Raw genomic sequence first — 16259 nt, 5'->3', positions numbered from 1 at the left:
AAACCAGCGCTTCCTCATTCCCCAGGCACGACAAATCGCTTGAGCCTTCCCAGGTAGAAGGGGAGCCAACCGGATGGCCCAATGATCCTCGGGCCAATCGCAGCTTTGTGCCATTCTCTCAAAAATGGTTAGGAAAGCCTCAGGATCATCATCTGAAGTCATTTTAGAGATCTTAATGTTAGCTCAGTGGTTTGTAGCTTGGGGAGCAAAGGTCGTGGAGGCAACCTGCTGAAGAAGTTGCTTCATCACATCTGGGTCCTCCGCTTGAGCCACTGTCATGGCGGTGATCGCCTGGGCTTGTTGTTGCTGCAGCTCCAGGATGGCCTGCCATACTCGCTTCTCCACGCTCTTCTCTCACCTTGTCATCCTCTTTTGGGCTTCTGGGAAATCTGGGAGCGAAGCTAATCCCAGTCTAACACCACGTGTCAAAAGGGTATGGGTGTAGAAGTAAAGGCAACAAGGTCTTTAGTAGTTAACACCTTGTGGGTGGCTTTATTTGACTGGGTTTTCAGGGAAAAAACTGTCTTGCCAAATCTTCATACAGCAAACAAAAGAAGGTGCAAAGAAGAACACAAATCAAAACTGCTATATAAAAACAAAAGAGTTTAAACACAAACTTTCACGTCGGAGTCAGCAGGTGATCTTCTTCTTGTAGTTACATGCTCTTTGTCCAGCTTAAGCACCCAGACAACTCTGCAGTCTTTACAGCACCTTTTTGAACAGTGTAGCTCGGACAATGTCTCTTTCATGCATCCTATCTGGTCGGCAGCCACTTGCAAATGAAAGAGAAGTCTTTTTATATACAGGGTTTGGGCTGGGCAATCAATTAAACTCACATTCGTGGAATTTTCACATGGATTCCCAGCACCCAGTGCAGGGAGACAGACGCAACTGCCGTTTCCCCTGCCACAAGCACGTTCACCAAAGACTCAACTTTTCTTCAAAAATAAGTTAATGTGGAAGTCAAAAAGCTTTCCTCCAAACAACAAAACACAGGTCTGGTGATTTTATTTTTGAAGGTTTCAGGGTTGAAAACCCCTTGGACTGATTTAGGATACAGAGTTGTAACTGTACCATTTAAACAGTAGCGTCTTCTGGAAAAGACTTGTATTTGTCTGTGTTATGGTATTTAGCTGTGAAAATATGTTATTTATTTGAAATCAAGCTTTAAAACTGTTTTCCTTTTTCTTTCTACAGAAAGTGAGTGAGAAGGTTGGTGGATCAGAGGGGACTAAACTTGATGATGATTTCAAAGAAATGGAAAAGGTATATGCTTTTTTTTTATTACCCAGCAATGCTTCTGGGTCTGATAATTTATTTAAATAAATTGTTATTTGGAGATTAATCAAATAAAACATCTTATCTATCAAAGTCAAACCTCTGATGTCTCGGTATAAGGAAACAAGCCCACACACGCAAATGCAGATTTTCAGGAATGAGTAAAATCATTTTAAGGGTATAAAACCATGACAAAAATGTAAGTACTCCACAACTAACTTGTTTCTAAAACTCACAAAAGGCTAAATAAAGCACTGTGAAAACAAAACTACAAACAAAAGGTGCCGCGAAGACAGCAAGCAGTACTCTGCTAATCAAACCTTACACACCATGTTCTTATTCTTTTACATAAGTCTAAAATCCCTAAACTAATCCTTATTCATTATACAATTAAACAAACCCACAGTCGTTGGTGATTTCAGTTTCTCCTATAACAAATAAACCCTGACCCTAGTTACTACAACGCTCCAATCTCAGTTTAGACACATAGTGATCGATGGATTTCGGCTTTCACATTTCATTGTCTGGGTAGCATGGATGATCTTAGTTCTTTGGCTTATGGCCTTGCAGCAGCCCTGAGGTGTGTTACGCTGGACCCTTTTATAACAAGACGCCCCACCGGAATACGCTCACCAGCCAATCATGTGCAGCTGTCATGTCATTGGCTGCAATTCCCTGTACACAAAACTATTTACAAAAATTAGGACAAAACCCCTGAACAAAAAATACACAAAACAAGAACACACGTTTCATGTGCAGGGCCTCAGCCCTGCCACGCTGCATTTGCAAATGATCCAAATACATCACAGTAATCAAATAACAAAAGCAATAATTGGCTATAACAAAAGAGGACTGTAAACATCTGGGCACTTTAGAAATAAATGTAACTCCTGACATGCTGACACTGTTTCCACGAGGATTCAGTGAGCATGTGCAAAACTGCTATTTCCAAAAAGCAGTGGTAACTCCTACATAAGATATCTGGCTGAAGCCAAGTATAGGGCAGCAGTGTGGAGTAGTGGTTAGTGCTCTGGACTCTTGACCGGAGGGTTGTGGGTTCAATCCCCAGTGGGGGACACTGCTGTTGTACCCTTGAGCAAGGTACTTTACCTAGATTGCTCCAGTAAAAACCCAACTGTATAAATGGGGAATTGTATGTAAAAATAATGTGATATCTGTATAATGTGAAATAATGTATAATATGATATCGTGTAACAATTGTAAGTCGTCCTGGATAAGGGCGTCTGCTAAGAAATAAATAATAATAATAGTAATAATAATATCTTAGAGTATTTTTAATACCATATGGCCTCATTTATGAAAGGGCACTAAATGTAGCTGTAACGTACACATTAGGTAGTGAGCCTAATGTGCACCATAAATCTAAATTTACTGCCCCATTTACTAACAGAGAATGCATAAATTTACGTGCACATTATTTGGCTAATTTACATACCATAGTGTGCACACTACATGTAGTGTGGGCGATAATTTAATGTGCACGATAATGTCTGAGACCCATGACCACTGTGATATAAAAAGCCCCAGCAGTCCAGGCGTATCTTTTGGTCAGGAAAAAGGCATCTGCTAAATAAACTAATAATAATAATAATAATAATAATAATAATAATAATAATAATAATAATAATAACTGTGAAAGGTGAAGGTGGCATACATTGACTGAAAATGAGCAATCAACAGACGCAGTCCTCCGCAGAAGACAGGCAGAGTCAATGCAAACTAAGATTACACGCAGAGGAGTTCTAGTGGTGGAGGTTGTTTTAAATTATAATACCTTGTTTGGTCCAACCTCTTCCAAAACTCCTACTTCCAGAAAGCAGGCCACATGGGCAGCCATACAACACAAGACCAATGCCCTAGTTCACAGCCAAAGATCCATAGACATGTTAAAAAAAATGGACTAAGATACTCCACGTGGAGTGCAGGATGCGCCCTATAGCCTGGAGATCGCCGGTTCGAGTCCAGGTTATTCCGTTGCTGACCATGGACGAAAGTTCGCAGGCGGCGGTGCAAAATTGGCCGAGCGCCGTCTGGGTGGGGAGGGCTTAGGTTGGCCAGGGTGTCCTTGGCTCACCGCACATCAGCGACCTCTGTAGACTGTCTGGGCGCCTGCAGGCCAGACCTGCGTGGTCCTCCGATGCTGTAGCTCTGAGGTGGCTGCATGGCGGGCCTGCAGAGTGAAAAGAAGCGGACGGCTGACGTCACGTTTTGGAGGATGCGTGTGTCCGTCTTCGTCTCTCCTGAGTCAGCGCGGGGGTGACAGCAGTGAGCCGGGTTGAAATAAAAAAATAATGGACTGGATCCTATGGCTTTTCAGTAGCCCTGAATCTAATCTGAGGCATCCTTTTATACATGACGCTCTGCTGGAACACACCCACCTGCTGGTTATGAATCAGCAGCTGGCAGTCACACGCTGCTTCTCCCCTCAACCAAACACAGCAGGCAGGCTCGTTCCACACAGAGCGTCAGGTTCTCCATTAAACATTTATACAATGAACCCCACAATCAATAAACACAAAACTATTTACAATATTTACACACAAAAACATGTAAAATTGGTTTGCATGCGCTGAGCTCCCGCCCTGCCACGCATACGTTTAGACAAAACCAAAAAAAAAACTCATAAATGTGTATTTCCTGTTGTATTCACAGATTACAAGCTTGTTTTTTATGACAACAAGGGAATAAAATGTTACACTTTGGCAAGAATGCATGTTATGTGTGGCCGCTTCTGAGACTGGTGCTTGTTTCAGATAGTTTTGGGGAATGTACTCTAGTGCGTTTTTAGATTGTTAGTGCTTTCATTTACTTGATCTTCACCAATGGGTTTTATAACAGCAGGTGTTCTGTGCCATTTGGTATTAAATCTTGCACAATTTATTAAAGCAGAGATTCAGCCCAGCTGGTGACATATGAGCCTCTGGGGCCTGCTTATTGTCTGATTCGCTCTAAAGTAAAAGTCTGTACATTGGAGTGGCAGAGAGCTGCATTTTTAACGAAACAAGAGGTGGCAGGGACAGATGGCAGCCACACAGTTTGAGATCCTCTGCTTTATTCTAACTTGGCACATGGAAATGGATTAATAGAGTTTTTCTGTAGTGAGAGTTCTCCAAAGGGATAGCATATGATTCTCTTGTAGTGCAGCATTTCCTGTGTTTGGATCCCTTCTCTCGTCTTTCTGTATAATTCTGTAAACTGCCCTTGTCTAGTTGTTATCACAGATGAATGTGTTTTGTTACCATTATAACATGCTACTGTCTGTGTTTGTGTTTAGAAAGTGGACATTACAAGCAGAGCTGTGCTGGAAATTATGACCAAGACAACTGAATATCTTCAGCCCAACCCAGGTAACAGAATCTTCATATTGCACGTATCATACATCACATTACTACACTGATGAATGCAAAAAGTGTAATTTTATCTTCTATATGCAGGTAAATGGCGTTTACCCACTTTTAATTTGGGCAATATAGCATTTACCCACTTCTCATATAAGGGATACAGAGTTTACTCATTTCTACTCCTGTGATCTGCAAATACCAGGTTAAAGACAAGATATTTTAACAGTGAGCATCTGTGTTGTGTTGCTGCGTGCAAGACTGACAGCTGAGAGCTCTGTCAGAACTGTGACGCGAGCAGGGGGGCGTGGCCACTGGACTGTGTGTTCTGTTTGTGTGTGTGTGTGTGTGTGTGAGTGTGAGTGTACTGTGATAGGTTGTTTATGTTCTGTTGTTAGGCACACTCTACCTGCTAGTAGCCTTCATCCTAGCCCACGAAAGGACCCTCACAGAACTGTTCACGTGACGTGCACCGTTGGGTCTGAACAGCACCTGAGAGGGAAAGGACTGTATGGGGGCTCTTGTTGGCTGAGGGCCAATAACAATGTATCTGTTGAATCTATCTGTTCAACGCCACCAAACAGGGGCGTTTACCCACTTTTTTATTTACCACTACACCACTGTGCGTATCCCCACGGTATATAGGTGTACTGTACCGAGAACCACTTGTTCTGTTGTTATAAAATTTGCTAAGGAACCTCTTTAGCACAAGTTATGAAATCTATCATAATTTCAGGATACAGTATATTGAATCTGCTTGTACTGTATATCTGTCTGAATGTTTTTTTCTGTATGAGCTTTTAGTGCTTATATCTAGGGAACTGCTTGTCCAATTGAGATGAAACTTGCAAAGCACATTCTTTTCCACAAGTTACTAAAAGTATCAGAATTGGGGGTGGGGAGCACCCTGTGCGTCTGTCTGTCAGTCTGTCTGTCTCTCCGTTCTATGTGTAGTGTTTTGTTCAAACAGTTATTTTGTTCCTGTGTGTGTTTTGATTTTGTTTTTAAAACATTAAAAGTGCACAAGAGCACTAAACTTTCAGTTAATGTCTTGACCTCCAATCACGTTACCTTGTATGGTGGCAACATGGGATAGCGCCCCCTACTGACACAGCAGGGACCTGACTTTTTTTTTTTTTAAACAAACAAACAAAACAGCACCCAAGCCTAGCTATCACGGTACCTTTCTCACACAGTATTATCTCTTACACTCCTTCTCAGCTCCAAACTCTCCTACACAACCTACACATAACATTCATTCTGTTGTCCTTTTTATAGGGTGTGACCAGGGGTAACTGACAATCAATCATTCAATTACCACTTGGCCACATTCCACACTTTTCAATAAAACAATCACACAATTTAACAGTCCCCAAACCAATTAAACAATTACATTCACCTGTGGCTGGTCATAGGCAGCCACAAACATACACTTTTTAGTGTGCAGGATCTCTGCCCTGCCCACATTCTCCCCCTACTCTGCCAGTTACATATATTTACTTACTGTATACTTGGAGGATACACCACTCACTGTCCTGGACTACTGCAGTCATTCCACAAACGTCAAGCCTCTTGAGTGAAATAACCACAGCACTCCATGAACGTTTTGTATTATGTTTATATAACAAGTACAATGTGACAAAAAGAAAGTATGTCACACTCTGCTTCTCCCTGCAACCAAACCTAAATAAAACAGCTGAATTCTGCATCTTTTTTGTGTCAGGATTATTTACAGTTTGACTGCAACAGCATGCAAGCATGGCTGGAAAGAGAAAAGCGATGAGCTTCAGCACGAAAATTCAGTATAAATAAAATGTCAGTGTTTGCGCTTGCTAAAGCATGCTTGGAACTCTGTCAGTCAGCAAACAATGCAATGTTGCTTCAAAAAGCTAGGGACAATGTGGGAATGGACCTGATTATGGACTGGGGGAGGGGATGGGAGTACTCTGTAAATAATGTGTGTTTGTAAACTGTGTTATTCTTGTTCAGATCTGTTAGTGTTCTCTATGTGTTTTGGTGCTTGTGTGACAAGAGCTGAAAGATTGCCTGTGTGTGAGTGCGTCACTGAGGGGGCTGGGAGCAGGTCTGACACGAACAGTCAGAGATAGGGAGTGTTGGACCAATGAGTGAGGAAGGGGGGGGGGGGGGGGCTTGGGTGTGTGTGTGTGTGTGTGTGTGTGTGGAGATGACAGTTTGAAAGAGAGAATCAGGATTTGGCGGCAGGAGAATTGAGAGAGAGAGTTAAGAGAGGTTGAGTTTGTGAGTGAGAGGAATGAGGAATGCCATTGTTCACTAAAAGCTAAAAAAAGAATAAATACAGTGGTTTTCTGCTGCTTTGAACTGCAACTGTCTGTCTCATTATATCCTAGACACCCTGCAGCTCAGTGCTACAATATGTAAATAAATCCTGTTCGCCTGCGGGGCGTATCAACTTCAACCTCCGTCTCGATCTCCTGCCTGTCACTCAGCAGAGAATGCACGCACCCACACGGCAGACGGCTACTCTGTCACAAGCATTAATACGCTGTATCTTTCTAAACAAGGGACCTAATAAAAGCTGAATCTCAAAACAAAAAAATATATGGTACAGCAATTGTTACAGCTGTGTATAATGGTATTTAATATATGCCTTTTTACATATCCGCCCTTACTCTGGTTGGATACGCGAAGGATTACTGTACTTTTTATTACATTCATTCATTACATTCATTTTTATTAGCGTAATGAGTGTCTTAATAAAGATTTTTTTAACCGCATACACACTTGTTTGTTTTGATTACTGTACTGGTGATGGGGGGACATTTTGAATGTCAAGTTATTATGTGGGAGTTTATACCATCCATCGCTTACTGCGGGTGAACCACGTTAACACAAACGCGCCCGTTCTAAGCAGTGGTGACTGTACCCCATATGAAATCACCGTTGCATACATGTGAGAACAATGTTTTACATGTTCTATGTATATTGGCTTTCCACATGGGTAGTATTTTCTTTTAATAAAGAACATTGAGACAACCAATATTGCGTTGTCACAACCAGCTTATTTTCAAGAAGGACAGTGAAGACAGCAAGTGATCAGTTACTATATTATACCTCACATTAAATTACACAAACTGTCAGTACGTAGAAAAACAGGTAAACAGACTGATAATGAAGAAGGCTCATACCCAGCTTTCTAATCATGAATAACCCATGGTCTTCTGAGACTATTTCATGCGTTATTCATGAATCTCATGCATAACTTAACAAAGATAGATTCCTTTTGTAAAAGGCGCTCTCATGAACATGAAATAGAAATCCACGCCAGTATTGTAAACAGAGCCAGGATGTTTCAGAACAGAAAAGGAATATTCCACAAATAATTATTTTAGACTTTTTACATTGCAAAAGTAATAACACCTGCAATTTTAGGCACATCCTGCAAATAATGTCTGCAATAACATAGTTATCAAACTATAATGTAGTTCTGTGTAATTTAATACAACAGAGTAACAGCAGAAACCATACCTGTTAATATCCTATTATGTGTGCTCTTTGTTGCTGATTCAGCTTATATTGAGACCTACAAAACACTATTTCAGAAAAAAAGGCAGCTGAAAACACTTTTAAAGCCTGATTGTGAGGAAATGAGGTGAGGAAGCCCATAGGTAAAGCATTGTGCCCCGAAGCTTGTGCAAACCTAATATTTTTTCCGATCTCCCTTCCTCACAATAAATACTGTCTAAAGCCTAAACCTTTATTCTCCTCCAAATGTTATCTCCCACATTGGGGGTTTCAACTTTAAACCATGGGCTAGTTTCCCCTCCATTCATTTGTGCTAATCCTGAATAACGGCCTTTACAAGTGTTAGTTGTGCATCTCCAAAAGGCGTATCTCTTGTTTGTTTTTTTTAAATCTGTAATTGGTTGGTATATGTGATTCATTGGCCCAAGGTTTCAAGTAAATTTAAATTTCCCACTGAAGTATAGTACAGATTTAAAATGTTTTATTTTCTTCTAGCCTCTAGAGCCAAGCTGAGCATGATCAATACCATGTCCAAGATCCGAGGTCAGGAGAAAGGTCCTGGATATCCTCAGGCCGAGGCCTTGCTGGGAGAATCCATGCAGAAATTCGGAAGAGAACTCGGGGAGGAGTCAAGTTTCGGTACGTGAAAATGTAAAGATAATTCCTCTATATGTCCACTATTCCTCATACCATCATGATATCCTAGGTGTGGCAACTAACTACAGTATACTTAAGATTCTCACATATATAGAATGTCAGGATAAAAAAAAAAACGAAACCATGCACACTCAACATGTTCATTCTTATATTCTAGTTCTTTTATTTATTTTTCTTCTTTTTTTAAGGTATTTAAACACTTAAAAGAATATATATGTATACCGTATTTAAAAAATAGAATGTGGGTGAAGAATCCATATACAAAATGTAATGAAGAAGTTGTATTATCAACATGCAATACACAGAAGGTAATGAAATATGACAGTTTTAAGTATTCTTCCCAGTAAAAACATAATTTAGAAATGGTTACCTGTCACCATTTATTATATATTTAAATCTAAATTATAACTATATTTAAAGAGTAAGTAGATGGCTTCTGAAAAAATATATAGTGTTACACACCCCCACGTGTTGCTACAACTGTTTAAATAACAAACCTGTAATTTTTCTTTTCATTGTTAACATCCTGACAACTTTTTACACTTATTTTTCAGAGCTCTTTTCAAAATGTCCGCTCTAGTGCACTGATAGTGTAAGGATTATTGCCCACATTGTCAAACAGGTGACACAATTCATGATGTGGTACGGAACAGAAAAGCCAGAGCACTTGTTATATATATATATATATTTTAATTGCTCTTCCTGCAGTGATTTAAGGAGGCTGTGTGGTCCAGTGGTTAAAGAAAAGGGCTTGTAACCAAGAGATCCCTGGTTCAAATCCCACCTCAGCCACTCACTCATTGTGTGACCCTGAGCAAGTCACTTAACCTCCTTGTGCTCCGTCTTTCGGGTGAGATGTAGTTGTAAGTGACTCTGCAGCTGATGCATAGTTCACATACCCTAGTCTCTGTAAGTCGCCTTGGATAAAGGCGTCTGCTAAATAAACAAATAATCTCAACCCCCTGTGCACTAGAGCATACATTGAAAAGAGCTTTGAAACAGACTTTAAAGTTCTAAGTGTAAAAAGTTGTCAGGATGTTAACAATGAAAATAAAAATGACAGGTACGTTATTTAAACTGTTGTAGCAACACGTGGGGACGTGTAACGCTATATTTTTCGGAACCCTGCTACTTACTCTTTAAGATAAGCCTAGTAAATGGAAAATTGGGGTTTCATCTTTCAACTGAGCTTTGGTCACGTTCATCTGGAAGTGTTTGATTCCCCTGGTTCCATGGATGTGTCAAATAAAGATAATTGACCACAGGTCTCTGTATGTCTGCACCATCTTTTTATCTAATAAAAAAAATGGTTACATTTCAGAACAGACATTACAGAGCCAAAGCCTTGTTAAGTAGTGAAGCGATTAATTTGACAAATTTGGAAGATAGTTTGTATTTCTTTACTAAGACATTGCCAATGTTTGTGCTGTAACTACCCTGTGGAGCGCAGCTTTGACTTGATGAGTCCTCGTATTGGAAGAATATTTCATAGGTACATGTTTCTCTTTTTAGAGCATGCTCAGTAGAGCACAAAACACTAGAAAACATTGCAGAATGACATGACATAATTATATTGTAAAATATGTGAATGCTAGTAAATTCACACAAAGTAAAAAGGCTGCCTTATATTTGTAAGTGCCACATCTTGCATTCACTCCTCTGGGTCTAGCACAGGACAGGCCTGCTCCCCAGAGTGTATCTGGAGCTGTGAGTAGCTGGCTGGGTAACCTTGGAAACCAGTTCAGGCACGATGTTTCCAGTATTCCAAAGGTGTGATGCACCTGAACCATTGCTCTCCTCACACTTTTATATCACTGTTTGAGCAATTGTACAACTTCATTACAAATGTGCTGTGCTATTTACATCAGAGAATGTGTGAAGTGCCCTCTAATAACATAATGTCCTGCTGGGCTTACAAGGGGAATAAAACTGTTGGTTTCAAGTAGTATGGTAGCAGGAATATTCAAATATTATTTGGTTTCTTTATTGGGTGTGTTTTCCCTGTCTGAATTGTATTTTCTATTGACGATTCTGAGTAAACAGTTTTGAGAATGTAGCCCAATACATAATAGAGTGCTTCAGCCAGGTGACAGTCAAGACAAGCAGCTAGAGAGAGAAGCCAGCATTCACTACACTTGCTTCCACGAGTCAGTGATTTTAATATAAAGTCCAGCAAAGTAGGAGAGAATAACAAAAATAAAGTGGTATGTGCATATCTAAATAATTGGTTCCTACCTTTAGTATTTTACCATTCCTTATGTACTATAGGTCTCAGATTCTATGGTTTTATGTCAATACATATGCAAACAGTATATTTTAGAAGCAATATAAGGGTATTTTTTAATTACTTTTCTCAGAGCTTCTAGCCATGTCTGTTAGTATTATTAACAATGAATTCAGGTTAACAAATGAAACTTCATCAGTGCTGTGTTCCCAGTTGAAAGTCATTAAAATAGCAGTTTCATGTTGCTATGAAATATAATCTAGGTTTAAACAAAAGAGTGTTATGTCATGTTAGACATACATAGGGAGTGTACTAAAGGTTTCTCCATTTGTTTGTTAGATTTGTGGCCGTTACATTGTCTAAAGGCTTGCACAATATTTATGAACACAGGCCAGGAAGGAGGCACATCAGGAGTGTAATGTTTTTGTTATGGCTTGAGGGGGAGAGTGGTCAGGTTTTTGGTGTGGTCTGTTTTGTAAACTGTGAGACACTGCTTTGCAAATAATGTTTAGCTGCCTGCTTATTTTGGTCGATGTCATAAAACTTGTATGCATGCTTTGTTGCAAAAATGATGCTTCAGGTTCGACAAACAATATTAACTTAGGTGTTATTGCCAGCTTTGTGTCTTGCCCTGAACAACTACGTTAGATTGTGTAAAATATTAAGACAGGTTTCTTACTGAACATTATTTCTGCTTCTCTAAGCAACCTCACCACCTTGTGGTCATTTTTGAGATGGCTGCTAATTTGCAAGAAATACACATTCAGATCAAGACAACTCGACAAATAATTAATCATTTTTCTTTTAGTATTTTAGAATTTCTGTTAGTGTGTTTTATATCTTACTATAGTGTGTGTTATAGTTATGGATGAACACAGAAAGGTCCTCAATAAATCGAAATCTCTAAGCCTAATTTTTCTTTCTAAAGGTACAGTAGATGATTCCACTTATGTTAAAGGAACGCCAGTACTCAGTCATTTTATTTATTTACTGTTAGTGCATATGAAACACTGACTACCCTCACAGCTTTGCTAGGTCAATACTGACCTCAACACCCCCTTCGATTGAAGCCTGGGTCATTCACAAGCAGCAAATGTGTTTGGTTATTTTGATGTAAACTATTGTCCACAGACAAGTTGATACCCCTTACTAATTTCAACTGTATCCTGACCATTTGCACCCTCCAGGTTCAGACTGCCACACATCTCTGTTTACTGTAAGTCTGTTTTGAGGGTGCATTTTGGTCAGGGTGTGCAGTACTTTAACAGGCACAGCAACGCTGCACAGAAGAACAGGTTACCAATCTGAGCTAGAGCTGTGGGAGGGTTACCTTTCACTCTGTTTTCCAGGCGTAGCTCTCATCGATGCTGGTGATGCCATGAGGGAACTTGCTGAAGTGAAAGACGCTCTGGATATGGAAGTGAAGCAGAACTTCATTGACCCCCTGCAGATCCTTCATGACAAAGACTTAAAGGAGATACAGGTAGCTCATTTCTTTGATTTGTTTTTAAAATGTTTTCAGGTTCTTCTGAAACTCCACTGGGAAAATGTAAAAGGACCCTTTTGACTTAAGATGACTGACTTACTATAGTGTGGTGAAGTGGATGATAATGATCTAATGCTTTATTATTATTATTATTATTATTATTATTATTATTATTATTATTATTATTATTATTATTATTATTATTAGTTTATTTGGCAGATGCCTTTATCCAAGAGACATTGGCTTCAAACTCAGTACACAACTGTATTCTATGATTCTAGGTCAAGTTCGATCATGTGTACAGGAACAATTTGTGGCAGTTATTTTACAAAACTGTGTAAATGTAAGCATAAGTGAGTGAGACAGACCCAGTTTAACTTACTCCCAGTAAATCAAACTAAACTGAAAATCCCAAATAGTGGCTGCTTGGTACAGGCCGGTAAAATCAGATGGAACACATATAAACACACCTAAAAAGACTGAAATGACTGAAATTATGAAAAACTATATTTTTAGTACTAGTAAATGGGGGAGAGTATCATGTACTGTGTACTGGATTTAAAACTGACATTGATTTGTTGTTGTTTTTTAGCACCACTTGAAGAAGTTAGAGGGTCGACGTTTAGACTTTGACTACAAGAAGAAGAGGCAAGGCAAGCTTCAAGAGGACGAGATTAAGCAAGCCCTGGAAAAGTTTGACGAGTCGAAAGAGATCGCTGAGCAAAGCATGTTTAATTTGATAGAAAGTGATGTAAGAACCCTGTTTATTCTAGCTGCACGTGTTGATTATTTTATAGTATGCACTCAATATATTTTCTGTTTTAAAAAAATGAACAGTAGTCCTCAAATCAAAAGCATCACTCAGTAAGTCACTGCTAACTTCTTAGGTTTTCTCAAAAAGAGGAGGCCAAGAATTGGGTTGGCAAGGTGACTAAACTGCTCCCTCATCCCCAAAAGGGTTCCTCTCTCTAGGTCTGAACTGAAGCATACATGCCTATCAATGTATGGAAACATACATTGCCAACGTTTGTGCTATTAATGCCCTGTGGAAGACAAATCTGACTGGATGATTCCTTGTACTTGACTGATATTTCAGGGGTACTGTACCCGTTTATCTTTTACGTGTGCGCTCAGTAGAACACAAAACACTAGAAACACCACAGAATTACTAAAGAAATGATTGTTTTTGCAATATTTAGATGTGCATGTTGTTCATTTGTTATTTGTTTGTTTGAGTTTGTTAAAAAAACAAAAAAAACAAAAAAAAACATTTGTACATTTATAACTATTGGAAGCTTATTCGGAGGAGGGATTATTGAACGATTGCTTTCTCATTAGGTTTACTGAATAATTGCTCATTAGATCACTTCCTATATAAATCTCAGGTAAACTCACCTCGGCGTTGCCGTCGCAATCCCAGTTGTAATCCTACAGCTGTGCCGCCAATTCAAAAGACAGACAGCACTTAGTAGTTTTATTTCTGCAGTCTGCGCTTCCTCATGCGTCACCAGGCTTTTGTTTACTGCACTGTGCTTTGGTTGTGAGTGGTTCACTTTGGTTTGTTTATGTGCTGGTTTGTCTATGTGTGTTTTGTTTGGGGGGGCTCCCCATGCCTCTTTCGGCTTCATGGTGCTCGCTTGACCTCCGCCGTGCTCTGTTTTTGTTTGTGCTCTTTTACTTGTCCTGAGCGGACACATTCAGGCTCCAGGATTGCAATACATTCCATCACCGCCGCACGTCCTGAGTTTGTTCTGTCTGCATTCATTATTGCTGTCTGTCCTATGAGTGCCCTCCACCTAGGGTTGCCACCTGGACCCATAATTCCAGAACACTGCGAGACAGAACAGGATTATGAAATTGCCTTTAAACTGAAGGAAATCAACACGTGAACTGAGCGCTAAAACTTTGCTAAATTGATTCTGTTAATTATCTCAAGGCAGCATGACAATACAATAATAGCTTTTACCAAATTAAATAAATAAATGTGTACCATCATCAATATTTATTTATTTTATTAATAGTTTTAAAAATATAAATATATAAAGTTTCTTTATAGTTTCTAATAGTATATTGCCAAATCATTAACACTGACCAGCTGTTCACTGTTCCTGACACCAGACAGCGTGAACACCTGATCAGTGTTATTATTTAATTGGGAGAGTCAGTGTAAAGTAGGGCTATATATTACTAATTACAGGATATAAATAGCAACTTTTAAATATTGATAATTGAAATAAAACATTTTGCAAAATAAAAAAGTATCTTGAATAAACCTACACACACGTTTATTCAAGATGTTTTTTTATTTTGTAAGATTTGTATTATCACGATTCAGATCATTAAGACGCAGTATAAATTAAGCAAGTGTTTAGTGCTCAAATCACGTGTTTATTTATTTCAGTTTAAGGGCAACTTAAAAACCCTGTCTTGTCCCAAAGTGTTCCGGAATTATGGGGCCAGGTGGCAACCCTACCTCCACCTCTGAGTGGGCTCCATTGAATCATGGGATAGCACGACTGAACCATCAGATTGATTGTCCTATCCTTTTCCCATCACCGTCACAAGTCGAGCAGTTGCTGGTTTCTGCCGCTAGGGTCTCCCTCTTCCCAAGAATGAAATCCTTCAGTCATGAACAAGTTCTTTCAGTTTTGGTGAACATAGTCAATTTAAATGTCATGTATATTTATAGGCTTGCTACTTTTCGATATTAATCGGTAAAGCTTGTTAGACATCGAATTCCCCAAAAATATGAGTTTGACTGAAAAACATTTATATACGATAAACGTTGGGAAAACCACTCGCTATATTGTATTTTCTTACCAAAAATAATCATTTAGAAATCCTCTCTAGTTTGCGTAGTTTTTACACTTGCTGTCTGTCCCGTCTCCATTCCTCTCTGAATGGCTGGGGGTCGCTGTCAGTCATCTGAGTGGTCCGTTAGTACTGTAGTTTACCCTGTTCTGACAGATCGTGTTGACTGAAACGGTGCTAGAATGCTCTCATTTGCCAGCTACAGCGCCTGTCATTCAAAGCTCCTACTTTGAAATTAGCGGGTTATGGTGTACGTAAGCTTTTGCTTTAGGTATACAGTGACAGTTACTAGTTTTATTTGAAAATGGGGCGCAAGAGAAAAACACTTAATGAATATTGTGCACAATACCCTGGCCGACGGCTGAAGTCTCCGTGGCAGGACGAAGTGGGCCTGTCTGCCTTGCCTTCCAGTGACTCTGAGTCGGGCTGTGCTGAAGCACGAAAGGGGGAAGCCTACATATATATATATATATATATATATATATATATATATATATATATATATATATATATACAGACGTGCTCAAATTTGTTGGTACCCCTCCACAAAAAACGAAGAATGCACAATTTTCTCTGAAATAACTTGAAACTGACAAAAGCAATTGGCATCCACCATTGTTTATTCCATATTTAATAGAAATCAGACTTTGCTTTTGATTTTTTATTCAACATAATATTTTAAATAATAAAACAAATGAAAATGGCATGGACAAAAATGATGGGACCGCTAACCTAATATTCTGTTGCACAACCTTTAGAGGCAATCACTGCAATTAAATGTTTTCTGTAGCTCTCAATGAGACTTCTGCACCTGTTAACAGGTAGTTTGGCCCACTCTTCCTGAGCAAATTGCTCCAGTTTTCTCAGGTTTGATGGGTGCCTTCTCCAGACTGCAAGTTTCAGCTCTTTCCATAGATGTTCGATAGGATTCAGATCAGGA

General features: G+C 39.4%; 1 protein-coding gene across 2 annotated transcripts in view; it reads left to right on the top strand.

The window, feature by feature from the left end:
- LOC117421486 (endophilin-A1-like) overlaps positions 1-16259 on the top strand; it is a 77010-nt gene that overhangs the window by 53979 nt on the left and 6772 nt on the right. For both annotated transcript variants that reach the window (XM_034035959.3, XM_034035957.3), the window contains exons 2-6: positions 1198-1266; positions 4574-4646; positions 8637-8780; positions 12372-12505; positions 13101-13259. In XM_034035959.3, coding sequence (XP_033891850.1) covers positions 1198-1266; positions 4574-4646; positions 8637-8780; positions 12372-12505; positions 13101-13259 — 579 coding nt within the window. The remainder of the gene's footprint in view (positions 1-1197; positions 1267-4573; positions 4647-8636; positions 8781-12371; positions 12506-13100; positions 13260-16259) is intronic.

This window comes from Acipenser ruthenus, chromosome 1 (genome assembly GCF_902713425.1).
Source record: "Acipenser ruthenus chromosome 1, fAciRut3.2 maternal haplotype, whole genome shotgun sequence".
Classification (NCBI taxonomy): Eukaryota; Metazoa; Chordata; class Actinopteri; order Acipenseriformes; family Acipenseridae; genus Acipenser; species Acipenser ruthenus.
This window is presented reverse-complemented; position numbering and strand designations above follow the sequence as displayed.